This window comes from Thyridium curvatum, assembly GCF_004353045.1.
Source record: "Thyridium curvatum strain D216 chromosome Unknown NODE_11_length_606192_cov_83.229133, whole genome shotgun sequence".
NCBI classification, from domain to species: Eukaryota; Fungi; Ascomycota; class Sordariomycetes; order Thyridiales; family Thyridiaceae; genus Thyridium; species Thyridium curvatum.
In genome coordinates, this window is record NW_022156766.1 from 457672 (window position 1) to 472677 (window position 15006).

Sequence of the window (15006 nt, forward strand, 5' to 3'; positions counted from 1 at the left end):
CAACCTCTCAAGTGATATCCCCCCACCCATCTCCTCAATCAGTCGCCGTTTAAGAAGAGAACGAACAGAGGCTTTGCCCATGTGAGCTCTCAGAAACCTGAGACAGATGACCATCGGTCGTCTCTGGTCGCCACCGCTTTCAAACTCTCCCCTGTCCCCAATCAGTCCTCTCTCTTCCCCTCTCTCCTTCGTCTGGTATCTTCGTCCCCAGAATTAGGTATATATGGGCCTCCCTAACGGGCTTTGGAGCCCGGGGACCGCGTTCGTATGGTACTAGTCGAAATCAAGCGCAAGTGATGGCGTAATATCGACACCCGCCTTTGGCTAGTGCGCTTCCGAATAGCTGTATGAGCTTGGGATCATTTCCTCGGTCCCTAAACCATGAAAATGCGTACGAGATGTACGCCCTGTCGAGATCGCAAAAGTCTGAGAAGGAAGGTGTCGAAGAAGGATGTGTGTGTGTGTGGCGGTGTAAGGCGGCATAGCTCGAAGGCGCCGCGGAAGGAATTTGCAACAGTGGTATCATAGCTCCAGAAACTCCCGAACCCACCTACCAGAGCCAAACCATATACAGTTGTTGACATATCGGAAATAAGAGATGCTGTCTCTACCAGCCCTTCTTCCTTGCGAAGCGCTTGTTGAGGAGAGCCAGAACCTTGGGGACATTGAACTGGACGTATTCGAGGTCGAGCTCGTCCTGGTTGTCCTTCTGCATCTCGAGTAGATCGTCGAGCTTCAGGTCCAGTTCAAGTAGGCCGCGGTTACGTCCTGTATTCAAACACCAGTTGTTAGCGGGGCGCGTCAATAGTGATTTCAGAAATGTTTGCGTACCTTTGTAGTGCAACGAGATTACAAATGTACCTGGCAGGGGGCTCGTGAAGTTGAAGTAGATGTTGGCCCTCCTATTGTCAGGCACGTTGCTCTTCTGGATGACACCCTCCTTCTCGAGCTGCTGGTGGGTGAACTTGTAGGGGCCGAGCACCTGTTGCTTTTGCTGCTTCCTCTTGGTGCCCTCGCTCTGGCTACGCACATTGTGCAGGTAGCTCTTGTAGGTCTCGAGCTGACCAACGAGGTATGTGTTGTGGTCTCGGATGGTCTTGTACACCTCCCCAAGCTTCTGCGTCTCAGCAATGACACCGTCCTTGAGCGAGCCAAGGTGCTGCAGTTCTTGCTCGACTTCGTCACGCAACAGACTGAACCCGTCCGACTTGTCAATGACTTTGAGCTCCTGTAGCTGACTCAGAAGCTCCATCGCGCGGATACCCTTGCGCACCATGACAGCGTCGTTTCGCGACGTGGCTGCGGCATCTGCTATCCTTTCGAGGCGTAGAGGCCGGCGTGCTACAGACGTGTTCTGAGGCAAGGATCGCATGATTTGCACGAAAATCGTCTTGGCCTCCATGAAGAACACCTCCTCTTGAGTGATGTCGAGCGCGGCCGTCAGGTCATCTATAGCGGTTTCCCACCTACTGAATAGGGGCAGGTTGATGACCCTGTTCTCTTTGCGCGGGACCTGGACCGGTGCCGCTCCCAGCTCTGACATGAGGATCGCGAGGTGCGAGTTGTCATCCTTGCAAAGCTCCGTATTATGCTTCTCGATAAGAGCATGCATCGCGTAAATCTCATTGAGCGTAATGGAAAGCTCAAGATCTTTCTTGGACAGGGCAACGTATCGGTCCATTTCAAGGCTCTCATAGAAGTCCTGGACGTCACAGAGATCCAGCATGAACTTGTTGATGCGATCCTTGTTCTTCTCGATGAAGGGCTGAAGCTTCGCCATGAATGGTTCTTTGGCATAAGATGGCTTGTTGGCAAGGTTCTGCAGCATCTTCGCGATGTAGGTCAGGGTTTTCCTCGGCTTGTCTGCAGGCTGTCCGTCGATGAGCATGTACGACTTTGGCGTAACGATGGCTGGGTTGATGAAACGCAGGAAGAAGAAGCCTCCGATCAGGGTGCAGATGACCTGATCGTTGGCATCGGGGTATTTCCGCTTGGTCAAGCTGCGAATCTGCTTGCAGATCCACCTGATGCCGTAGGGCGCCTCTTCGAGCCCATCAATAATGGTAGTCAAGAAGCCATTGGCAATCTCCGTCAACATGGTCAGTCGAGGCTCGATGATGGCCTGGACCTGCGGGTTCTCGGCTGCTTGTTCGCCCGTGATTCCCTTTGGAAGTGACGCGGGCAGGGAGCCAGTGTCCTCCTCAATCTGCTCAATCATGCGCTCATACACCTTCAGCGGATTGATTTCGAGATCGAGATCCTTAAGCTCGATCAAGCTGTTGATCCTGTCGGCAAGAACAGATTTGAGGAAACTCTGGCCCGGTCCTCTCCTAGTGTAGGTGGTCATCATGCGAGACACGGGGGTGTTAGCTCGAAGCAGCGACGAGTACTCGGGAGTATTGTCGAACTGGTATGTCAAGACAGACTGGCCTCCAAGTTAGTGCCCTGTTCATGCCATGCTCAGCATGGACTCGAGATACTAGATCATCATACCTGAAACATAGTGAGCAAGAGATGCTCCTCACGGCTCTCGTATTGGTTACCATAGATGGTAAACATGACTGTCTGCAGGAGAGAGTCTATCTCGGCCATGGACACAAGTCGGCAGAGGTGCGCAATGTGACGAGGCTCAGACTGCAGTAGGAACAATAGGTTTCCGTACTTTTGGGTCTTGTCGTCGTTGGGGAATGCGCCTTCTTGCATCTCAGTGGCGTCTTCGAGGTGGTTCGCAACTTCATTTTGCTATTGTGGAGGGAAGCTGACGTTAGTGACAATCGGGTTTACCAGCGGTTGGTGATGATCAAGAAGCTTACCTCCTCTAGAGCCATGCGATTCTGGATGAGCAGTGCAATCCGAGAGTCCAGGTAGCGCACATCTTTCTCGAGGACGAAGTTTTTCTTAGATTGCGAAGAGATCTTCGACTTCAGGTCTCTCAGAATTTTTTGTGCTATAGAGGAGGTCAGTACAAAATGCTCCAACACAAGCCAAGCAGGCTAGGAAGAATTGGCTTGCGCACCTTTGGCCAGGTCATCTTCAATCTCCAACTCCGATTCGTTTGCCGACATGGACATGTACAGCGCGGACATGGAGTACCGCTTGGACTGGCGGGCCGACCGCGAGCCATCGTAGGAAGACATGGTGTTCTGGCGCGAGATAGGTTGGAAGGAGGAGGAAGAGGCGGTGGAGGCTCGGGAGGGAGTTTGCAGCATGACGGACATGATGCTCGTTGCTAGTGCGCAAGAGCGATCTCAAGTCTTGGGTGGCCTCGAGGCCTGAGGAGAGACCAACGCCGTGTATTTGTAGACAACCCCCCTCGGGCCAGGCGAATCTCGCAGAGGAATCCGCCCGACAACAGGATGGTTGAGTGAGCCTGCTTGTTTGTGTTGAGTCGAAGCGCTTCGGGGGCTGCTGTCGTCGCTCTCTTGCCCTCTCTCTCTCTCGCTCGCTTGATTTAATCGCAGGGTTGGAGTATTGTCGCTATGTTGCAAATGATGGCCCGATTGGGACAGTATTTCCAGATATGCTCGGGATCAAGTGCGCTTGGGTCGTCTGAGGGGTGTGAATATGCTGTCACATAGGAAGGAGGGGATTGATTGTGTCGTCGTGTCAACGGGGTTCGTGGAAATCTCCCCTGCAATTTCGAGGGCTGTCCCAGCAGGTGTCGCAGCCTGCTCCGGGCGAGATTTCGCTATAGTATAGAGAGTCAGAAAGCTGTCGCGCGAGAGATGTCTTGTGTGGCAAGACAAGTCATCAGCAACAGTGTACCTGGACTGTCACAAAGAGAGTGTCGGGAAGGTGAAATGAGGGCTGAGGGGAGAGATTGAGGAGAGTTGAAGCGGCGGTGGTGGTGGTGGTGGTGGTGGTGCTCCTTGGAGTTGGTGCGACCGAGCGCAAAAGCGTCCTTCTCTATCTGAGTGCGGGTGGGGGTCCTTTTTTCTCTGCTGGGCAGGCTCACTCCAGTCCTCATTCAGGTAGACTGGCCACCCCGTTGCTTGCTGTGTGGGAGGGCGTCTCCGCAATACGGTCCGGTTGCAAGCGGTCCCTGCGAGCTCGCTGTGAGATAGGTTCAGCTCTGTTTGTACCTGAAGGCTGGTGTTTATGGCGCAAGGGAGGGCAAGAAGTTGAAAGAAAAAAGAATCTCCTCATTTACAGCGCGGGGGTGGACGATGTCTACACTTCCTTTTTTTTTTTTCCTCTACTCTCTTTGAACAAAGGAAAATTTAATTCGTGCCGAATGGGTGCGAATACTAAGGTATGACAGGCAATAGCTTCGCCAGTCTTTGCAGCGCGTGGCTCCAGAAGACGGATGCAGGGGGGTTCGTTTGCAGGTACCTACCTACCTACTTGTAGACTGGAACAAAGGGAACTGAATGCTTGCTTGCCGCTCCCCCGGCCTGACACAGGACAGACAGATGAGATGGATTGACAGGCACAATACTGGAGGGTAGAGGTACAGTACATTACTTGGGGTCTAGCGGCACAAAGAGTCACCCATTGCATTATTTGGCGATAGCAGCCACATCCACGTCCATGTGACAGGAACAAAGCAAGCGGGCACCGAGGATGAATGGAGAGGCATTCCCGGTCGCTCTGGGAAAAGGCAGGGGTCTGAGTTACATGCCTAGGTAGGTACCTTGAGCAAAGGAGGGGACGGCCATGGTGATGTTTGCGTCGCAGTCGGCGAATATCGACTCTGGCAGCAGCGGTGCATTGGCTGAAGCTCTGTTCCGTCAAGTGATTCGGTCTCCTACCTAAGCAGGTAATATTTCCAGGGCCTGTCCTGGATGCCGTTCAACAATGGGCTTCACCAGTGTGTCGGACTCTGCGATACCTCTCCTCAGATGAGAGGCGCGCTCTGTATCATGAGTTGGGGCTTATCATGCAGCCGCTCCTCCATCAGGTCTCCTTGGGGCCACGTCAATTGTTGATCGATGATCTATGTATAAGTATATCCATCTGTTGTAAAGCAATGGGCAATGCATAAAACATTCTGTTTATTGGCATGGTAGTATTCTGGTCAGGCACCACACATTCAGCGATGTGCCTTGGTTATTTCCGTTGTTCCATCAGTCTTGTGAGCAGGCCGAAACACGAGAAACCGGCGACGCCGTTGCAGAACGGACCAGGGGTTTGCTACCTATTGATGGAGATGTATCAAACAGCACGAGAGGAGCCAGACAGAGAGCGCTGGACTGCGTTGCGACTGGACTGGAGTCTGTGGTGGCCGCGTCGGAACGGAGGAGCATGTTTGAGAACTCTGCAGGGGTGAGCATGTCACTCATGGCCCTCACCTGCGACTGGCGGGCCCACTACTTGTACCTCAGTCTAAGTACAGAGGTACAGTCGTGCCAGTGCCAATTGAGCCATATGGCTGGGTGGGGCGCCTGCCTTTGGGGGAGAGTGATGGGCAGAGCGGCTCAGGGGTAAGGACGCTAAAAATGGTACCTGAAAGGCAAGGAGAGGGGCGTTGAGGGGCCATTGCCACCGTTTTCCTGGGTTCTCGTCCATTCCCGCCCAGCAATGACCACCCAGAGCGGATCCATCCCCTCTGGAGCCCACCACGGGCAAGGTGCGGGCAAGGTGTGGGCAAGTAGGCACCCGCATTCAGGTACAAGTGGGCGGGGAGCCGAAACGTACCTACCTGCATGTACTCATAGCCAACCCAGTTGGTTTGGCACATTGGGGAAAGAGATAACATTATGCTTGCCTGCCAAGTATCAACAGGAGGGCTGAGATACGAACACCATAAAAACCAGACGATCCAAGATTTCCCACCCCATTTTGCCGCGCGTCCCAATGCGTGAGTCCACCGACCCTTCATTACGGCATGAAAGTGATATCGTCGACTATTGCACCCGCAGACGAGCGGCTGTTCCCGCACGCGCCCCGACCAAACCAAGTTCCCGCTGACCGTCTTGATTGTTGGCTTGAGTACATTATCAATCACCCGTCCCAGCAGGGCCCGGAGCAGATGAGCATTCAACGCCCCCAACTCCAAATGCCGTCAAGTCATGTCGAGGGAGCGTTATCGATGGGGTAAATGATAACATGCTGCGGCCAGGGAATTTCCAAGCCAATGCCATCCAGCACTCTCCCCTGGGCCCGCCTCGAGAACGGGAGATTCACGTCTCACAACAACAAGCCATTGTCCTTCGATGCACAACTCGCTAGTTATCAGGCTGAGCAAATCGAAGGACCACACATGCAGACTTTATCCATACGCGCGCGCGCGGAAGGCGTCCGGAATGCCAACCGGGTCCTTGCATCTCCCCCATCAACCCCAGGTGCCGCCGCCACGGCTGGGTGATTAGCAACGGCAGTCCGTCTTTGCATCTGACTCGCCGCCTCTCATCTCCTTTCCTCGTCCCGTACCAACATGAAACATCTCTTTTGTCCTGGGGTGGTATGACAAATCTGAGTCGGATCGAGGCCGCCATCCCTCCTAATCCCGGACTGTTTTTGGTCTCTGATGACCGCATTTTCGTCCCATCTTGGCCCATGTCGAGCCCACCTGGCCTTGCTTGTCTAGCTCGTCTAGGTATCCCCGCACAGATTCCTGTCTGCCAACCCTGCCAGGTATTTAGTGGCTGGGGTCGGGTTTGACCTCTTTTGTCCGTGTCTGCAGCCGAAGCAATTTAAATCACACGTGTCCGACGACAAGGGAAGGGTCCCTCCCTCGTTCTGGCGGTTGGCCAGACCCTCTCTGGCGCTGATGACGCTGAAACAGGAGGAGCTGATGTTTCCCGACTTGTCACAGCCGCATCCGAGTTGGCGCAACCACCACGACGATAGCAGCGACCAGACGCCGGTCACATCTCGCCATGGATCAGGTTTTATGTTGGCCTTTTTTGTCGATACATCCAAGGCGGGTTTTACTACGTTCTACTGAAAGCTATGTGTTGCTGTCATCTACCCTCCTCGTTCAACGATCCGGTTGATCATGCTCGTTGTGTTAACATCGTGGCTGGTGGAATCTCAACAAGAAAACCCAAGCGGCAGCCGTATTGACTTCTCCGAGCAGGCTCACATCCATGTCGAGGGCCTGTCTCATGTCGGTCAGGCCCTTGTGCTTATCGACCTGGGTGCTTATCGACCTGGGTGAGGAGCCCTGCTACCCATGACGGCGATCCACCTCAGACTGTGTTCCGAAGCTGGCGACTCTGTGATGAACCTGACATATCCTGTCATCTGAAAAAAAGAAAAGAAATGAACCTGTTTTGGATCCTGGCACATGGCGATCCTGCTACCCTGGTACGGGTGACTCATATGTCAGCTCTACTCCGTACAGGTACGTACAGGAAGAGATCCAAGACGTTCTTCAAAATACCAGTAGGCCAGGCTGTAGCTGACGATAGCTCGAAGGTCAGGACGATCTCCACAAGGCCAGGTCGGTATCTTGCTAGTCATCCGTACTTATTCGCTTACGCCAACATACGTAGCCTTCTTGGGTCACACCAGCAAGCTCCATCGACCCGCCTTGGACAATGCTGGGCGAGAGTAATGTACGTAAGGGTGTATGTACGTGCTGATAGGCAAATGTACGTCCACCGCAAATGTGACTGGTGTGCATATGCAAGCGCATATCTTCGATGGTCTGGCGTTGATCACGGTAGGGGGGCCGTGCGTGATCGACGTCCTGATGAAGAAAGGCCTGCTGCTCTCCTCTCGTTACCGCCAAACAAACGGGCACGAAGAGCAAGACATCAGACAATACGACATTGGCCCATTAACCCAATATTCCGGGGAAAGCCCAGACGGCCATTTCCGAGGTCTTAGGCCCGCTGCCGATGAGAGCTGATGCCCGTCAAGTCAGTGGGTTGGTACCTTAAACATGATCATCATGGCCCGGTCGGACTTTCATGCCGATCCCATCTCATTTGCTGACCTTCCACTCCGTACGCTGAACTTGCGCGAAGTTGAACACGCCATAAAGCTGCGCGAGGGGCTTGCTGGCGTGTTCAGGGCTTCGATCATACCCAACTACCAGTCATTGTGGCTGTCTCGGCTGTCCACGGATCGCGGAGAGACCACCATTCTGGCCCTCCCGGGTCCCGAATGACAAGACACCCAGAATATTGGTTCCGAGTCTGCAATAAGACATGAAACTAACGCAGGGGTTTCACACCCTCTTTCCTTCACGACACCTCGTGCCAATAGATGTCGTGAAGGAAAGAGGGTGTGTGTTAGGTGGCCCAAGGTAGTGGCGTATCGGGATCATTGGCTGCTGCTGCACTGGCGTCAAATAGTGTGTGGCCTGGGTGGTGGTGCCGGATGCGGGCATCACTCGGTCTTGGGCCAAACCAGAAGAAGGTAGTCCTTTGGAAATCGTGCACTTTGCTTCTTTTCCATCCAACCCCAGGTGGTCTAAAATGCACTTTGTAAACACGCTATTGCAAGCATTTCCTCTCGTCACATTACCATCTCGGCCTGCGCTTCCCACCCAGTCTGAATTCGAGGGTCCGAGACGTGGACAAGAAAGAAGAAATGTTGACCTTGCATTCGAGCTATCTAGTACAAGTGCAGCTTTGATCTGCAGGATGTCTGTCACCTGCACGTCCGCTAGAAACGCGCGAACGAGAGAAACCAACGTCGTCTCTCGAGACGAGGCCAGTATGATGTTCTGGGATGGGTGACCTGTGTTTCTCTGATGCCCAACTCCAATTCTCGCCCTGCTTCGCCCCAATCCTCCTGCACCGCCAGACTTGGACCCTGGGTGGGTGACCTTCACCGCACCGGCACCATCAACCGGTCCACATCGGGACCCCACCCGCCGTCCACCCCGGAGATGACCACGGTGCTACTGTTGCCGGCCAAGTGAGGGTCAGATTCGTTGACGGACTGCGAACAGAAGTACTTGACTATCCATCTAGCTAAACGGTTTTAGATAGCGGGATTAACCCTTCTGAGAGCAAGCATGTCATTGATGGCAAGGGTATCCACTGTCAACATTGAGGTAATAGCTCCTGATGAACTTCGGTCAAACTTTTCGGACCATCACCTACCGGCCCGTAGCTGCGCGTGCAAGCATCCCGCTCAGCGGGTCGCCGGTGGCCCTGCACAAGCGCCAGCCGGGAATGGTCAAGAAGCATTGTCAGATATTTGAGCGAATGCGTTGCTTTGTCGGACCGGACCTGCTGGATGGACGCGGAGTCCCAAAGGCATGTCATGTCGTCCATTCTAACCCCAGATTCCCCAGCTCGGTGTCGCGATATTATATATCAGCCGGCTTTAATACCCAAGATCGTTGCCGCCTCCGGGGAATGTGACATAGAGCGGCGCCCTTGAACGGGGCAAAGATATCGGACGGGGGTACATCGGATCTAATCTCCAGACTCCACGAATCCCGGTTGGCGGATGGCGGGCCAGGAACGTAACCGCAAAGGTGGTATTTAGCCGCCATCCCCATCTTCGACGAACTGAACATTCATTGTTACAAATCCACAGTGGTCAGTGGAAGAAGGGATCGCAAAGCCAAGGAGAAGCTGCTTCAGAAAAGCCATCATTAGTCCGTCTATTACCCAAGGTATCTTCAGTCTATCTATTCAAATTTCATTTGATGCTTGCTCAAATCACTGTACGCCTGCAATGCTCAATCCAGAGAGAAAACACACCGCCACGCCATCAACGGCTTTTCTGACGCGTCACCGGATATGATTCGCACTTTTCAGGTCTTCCTCACGCAGCAGTCTCCTCCTTGGCTGCCGCCGCGGACTGCAACGGCGGCGCCGACTTGCCCGCCTCCTTCTCCACATCTCGTTCCGCATCCGGGATGCCCATCTGCTCCTCCCCCTCCTCCTCATCCTCCTCGCCCAGGATCCCCGCCTCCGCCCGCCGCCGCTGCTCCGCCTCCTCGGCCTCCCTCGCCGCCCTGCGCTCCATCCTGGCCTGGTGCCTCGCCCGCCTGCTCTCGTTCTTGAGCTGGTCCTCGCGCATCTGGCGGATGACTGGGCTGCGGGCGCGGATGCGCGCGCCGTAGCGGTAGAAGGCGAAGGGGATGGGGATGAGCAGCACCTCGAGCAGGCCCAGCAGCGTGCCGGCCCACTGCGGCGTGAGGCGCTCGTACATGGCCGGACCCGCGAGGGGCAGGACGGCGCCGAAGACGGAGCGCATGACGGCGTTGCTGGCGAGGGCCGAGGCGGCGTAGACGCCGTAGGCGCCGGCGAGGTAGTTGCTCGCGTAGATGAAGGCGAGGGTGTTGCCGGCGCCGAAGGGGATGCCGAAGGCGATGGGGACGGCCCAGTGGATGCTCGTGGGCAGGCTGGTCCAGGCGAAGACGAGCTGCCCCACGGGCGTGAGGACGGCGCCGACGCAGATGACGCTGGCCGTGGCCTCGGGCACGGCGCGGCCCGTCTCCGGGTCCTTGGCGTGCGAGTTGATCATGCGCCGGCAGAGGGGCTCCGCCGCGATGACGAGCAGGGTGCCGACGCCGATGCCGACAAAGGACAGGCCCGTCGTGCCCGGGCCCCAGCCGCGGTGCTGGGTGAAGATGATGGGGTAGGCGACGAAGCAGAGGTAGAGGATGCCATAGATGATGGAGATCCTGAGATGATGAGCGTCAGCTAATCTGTGGGGTTCAAGCAGGCCCAAAGCGACATCCGGCGGTGCGAACGAGTTGCCACTTACCAGATGTTGAAGCACCACAGGATGGGCTCAGTAAAGGCCAAGACGAAGGGGCGACTGAGGTTGAGCTTGAGCAGGTGCTTCGTGGAGATCTTTTGGTCGTAGCGACACCACCACCGGTCATCGTCGGTCTCCTTGCGTCTCCGCGCGGCCTTCCTCTGCAGAATCTTCGGCGCATACGTCTCCTTGACGGTGAGGAGCAAGATGCACGACACTCCCGCCATGATCATCACGAGCCAATTGTCCCAGCGCCATCCGAGGTACTGGAAGACGAATCCGCCGATAAGAGGACCTGTTCCTGGAGGTCAGCGGGAAAATTCAAGTCAGGGCTAGGTTTACCTTATGCCTACCTGTCGTTGGTCCATTCAACGGGGCGATGGACCAGAGAGACATGTACAGAGCACGATAGTCGTCGTCCGCAATGTCGACGACCGTGCCCGGACTGTTGGCGATCAAGGCCGATGCGAAGAATGCACTGAAAGGAAGGCGCGTCAGCGATCCGGAGATCTCAGCTCGGTCTCAAAATGGGGGGGGACACGCGATAACATACCCTATGAAGCGCACGACCAGAATCTCTGCAAGAGATGTCGCCATAGCGCACGGAAGGACCAGCACGGTGAAGAGAAACATGCAGACCAGGTAGACGGGGCGGCGACCATACAGCTCGCTCATGGGCGCGATGATGGGGCTACCGACGGCAAGGCCGAGCAGGTAGGTGGTCACGCCGAGAGTGACAATGGTAGGGTTGTTGACATGGTACTCCTCCATCAGACCTCGCGTCGACGAGGTGTAACTCGTGCTGTACAGGACGCAGACCCAGGTCGAGTACGAAACAACCAGCATGGTCCAGCCCTGGTACCAGATCGGCCAGTTCTTGGGGTTCTCGGGATCGTCAGGGTCGAAGAAGACTTCGAATCCGGGATTGCGAGAGGCAGTGCTGCCGACACTAGTGCCGGTCCTGATGTGGGAGATGGGCTCACGGGCGGCGTGTTCAGCTTCCGTCTCGATGTCAGGGGTGAGTGCCCGTGCCAAGGCCTCGAATGGATCCGAATCATCGGAATGCGCTGATCGGGACCGAGACCGGTGGCTTCGGCGCGATCGGCGACTCCTCCGGCTGGGTGTGATCTTGATCGGCTCCAGTTTGGTGTGCGAAACATCGTCGGCCGTCGACGAAGCCTTGTCGGTGAGTGAGGCCGAGTGGCCATCGTCGCCGAGGACCTCTTTCTCGTGGGCCCGCTCCGTCATCTTGACAATCGGCCGAGACTCGGAGCAGGAAAGGGAAAGTACAGGGTCAGGGTGTGCCTCCTGACGTCGGACTCTTTGCCGTTCAAGTGTAGCGCAAAGTGACCAGTTGCCGTTGATCAGTGACAGTCACTCTGGTTCACGAATCAACTTGGACAGTCCATCTCACGACTTTCGCTCTCACTAGGGCGTCCGACTCACTCAAAGGGGAGAAGAGCGGGAGAAAAATCAATTTCCCTTTACGAAGTAGGAAAACCAGACAGACGGATGGGCGAGCTAAAATGCAACGGGCATTCCAAAAGCGTCAGAGCCGCCTCTGTGACCCACCCTCCCAAGCATTTGTTCCCCAGCACGCTCAACATCCACGGGTCACACACACTCACTGGCAAAAGGACGCGATCCGTCAGAAGCGGGTCGCATTGCCAGGGTCTCAATTTCTCACCGAGTGGGATGGATGTTGACAGTGTTGGACGGACCTGGCCGTGCTGGCAACGGAAGCATCCACTCCTTCCATCCCCCCTTGCGGGCCCAGCTTCTCTCCCACGGATCATCAGGGCATGCACCAAGCAATACTACCCTAGTTGAATATGCAGTGATGCGATTTAACGTCTTGGAAACGAAGAGCCTTGCATCGGCAAGATCAATGGCATCATCACCGGGACCGAGGTAGCTGTTCAGCTTGGCGGGAGCGCTAAGCTCGCCGTCTAAGGACAAGGAGCGGGTGGAAGAGCGGCAGTTGATCCGGGTTGGCGTTGCTTGGCGCAACATGAACTGAACTGCACATAATCAGCATTTTCACTAAAGCATTCCCCCGGAAAGGCCCAGGTCCGGAGGGTGGCACAGCAGAGTAATACCCAGGTAGGCAGGTAGGTCATAGAAGAGGGAGGTTTGCTTCGGTGCAGTACTTTTGACAGGCGTCGTAGCTGGGGCATGTCGATCATTTGATGATCTGACCGTGTGGAGTGGGAAAGTGCACCCTATGAGGGTGGCACAATATGACTATTTAACCAGAACGGACTGGGGTGCCCACCCCTTAGCTTAGTCTATAATACATATATCTCAAGCTGTTTTATTGCTATATCTATCTATATACTGTTTTTACGCTCTTATTTTAGAGGACTTATTATAGATCTTATAAATTCTAGATCTTATTATTATCTTCTTTATTATACTAATCTTCTTAAAGTTATAAGAAAATTAAGCCTCTTTTTTATTAATTATTAAGATCTAGATATTAAGTTAATTTAAATATTATTATTTAAATACTTAATATTATAGATAGTACTTATTAATACTTATTTAATATATATTTATTATAAGTAAGTTATTATTTTTACCTTCTTTTTTTCTATATTATCTTCTTTCTTTTATTATTAGTATTATTATTATTTTTATTAAACTAAAAGAAGGACTCTTCTAGATATATAAGTATATTAGAGAATTTATCTATCTAATTAGATTAAATAAATTTAATAGAGAGTAAGAAGAGTTTTTATCTTATAAATTTAGAATAATATATACTTAATAATTTATTATATAAATAAGAACTATTAATTTAAAATAATTTAGATAATTTTAAATAATTTAAAATAAGTATAAATAATTAATTATTAGAACTTTTCTTATATTCTTCTTTATTTAAAAATCTCTTTAAATTATTCTTAATAGAATCTAATTTAACTACTTCTTATAAATATATAATAGCTATTTAAGTATTATTTATAACTATCTTCTTTAACTTATTAGATAAAGATCTTATTAAGTATATTAAAGATATAGAACTCTATATCTTATATATAATATTAGGCTTAATAAATATTATTTTAATTCTCTATATCTAAGAGAAGTAAGTTATATTTTATATTAGTCTATAGAGAATTATTAAAATTAATTAATATCTCTAGCTATTTATTAAGAATTATATATAGTTTAGTATAAATAATCTCTTTAAGAAGTACTTTTAAATTAGAGCTTTAAACTTAATATTATTAGTAGTAATATAAATTAACTTATTTTATTAATATATTAGTAAGTCTCTATATACTTTTATATAGAGAGCTATTAAACTATTATATAAGATAATAAATAGATAGCTTAAAGATCTTTATTAATACCTATATAAGAATATATATAATAATAAGATTAATTAATATATCTAGAAGTATATTAATAACTAACTTTATATTATTAAGAAAATAAATAATATTAAATAACTTAAGAATAAATATATCTTTAATAATATAAAAGAGTCTTTAATTAAATATATAGTCTATCTAGATAGAATAGATAATAATCTCTTTCTATAGAATATTATTTTAATAAGAATATAAAGTATAATCTAGAAGTAGGTTATATATAAGATAGTATTAACTCTTAAGACTATATAAGATAAGCTATAATTATAATAGTTATCTTAAATAAATATATATTATAATTAATACTACTTATAGTTATAATAATATATATTTTAAAATACCTAAAATAGTTAGTAGTATATTAAGCTAGTAAATTATATTAGATTTAATAATAACTAGCTAAAATAGTTATAGTAAGAGGATTAGTTTAATTTATAATCTTATATATAATAATTCTTTAATCTAAAACTATTTAAAATAATCTAATCCTATCTATAGATAAGAAGAAGAATAGTCTATTATAATTATAATATATTAAGTTATATTATTAAAGACTATAATTTACTTTAGAAATTATAGATAGATAGAGAATATATTTAAGCTAGTATTAAAGCTAGAGTTCTAATCTTAATAGATTTAAACTAGATAAAAGTAATTAAAATTAAAGATAATATATAAGAGACTAATCTAACTTTAAATAAGCTAGTAAATTTAGTTTAATTAATTTAATTAAAAGATTTAGACTTTAAAGATATATATAGAGTATCTATAATAATTAGGAATACTTTTATTTAAGAGATATTTATTATAATAACTAATAATATAGATAAAGATAGATTATTTATTATAGACTCTAGAGGTTATAAGTATATATAAGTATTTAATATTCTTAATAATAATAATAAGTATAAAATAAGTAATATTAGATTAAAGTCTTAATAAAATTAATAACTAAACCTATTTAAGAAGTTAGTCCCTCTATCTCTAGAATATTCTAGATTATAGATCT

At 49.8% G+C, this 15006-nt stretch overlaps 2 protein-coding genes across 2 annotated transcripts; both read right to left on the reverse strand.

Moving 5' to 3' along the window:
- Nucleotides 1–607: 607 nt before the first annotated feature.
- On the reverse strand, nucleotides 608–3209 carry E0L32_002755 (uncharacterized protein; the record flags this gene model as incomplete). Its single annotated transcript, XM_031136979.1, has 5 exons — nucleotides 608–768; nucleotides 832–2425; nucleotides 2494–2742; nucleotides 2814–2947; nucleotides 3017–3209. 5 exons carry the CDS (start codon nucleotides 3207–3209, stop codon nucleotides 608–610), a joined length of 2331 nt encoding a protein of 776 aa, XP_030999957.1.
- Nucleotides 3210–9675: 6466 nt separating this feature from the next.
- Nucleotides 9676–11865, reverse strand: E0L32_002756 (uncharacterized protein; the record flags this gene model as incomplete). The annotated part of the gene is made up of 4 exons (XM_031136980.1): nucleotides 9676–10540; nucleotides 10624–10918; nucleotides 10971–11095; nucleotides 11171–11865. The coding sequence occupies 4 exons, from the start codon at nucleotides 11863–11865 to the stop codon at nucleotides 9676–9678; spliced, it is 1980 nt and encodes a 659-aa protein (XP_030999958.1).
- Nucleotides 11866–15006: the final 3141 nt, after the last annotated feature.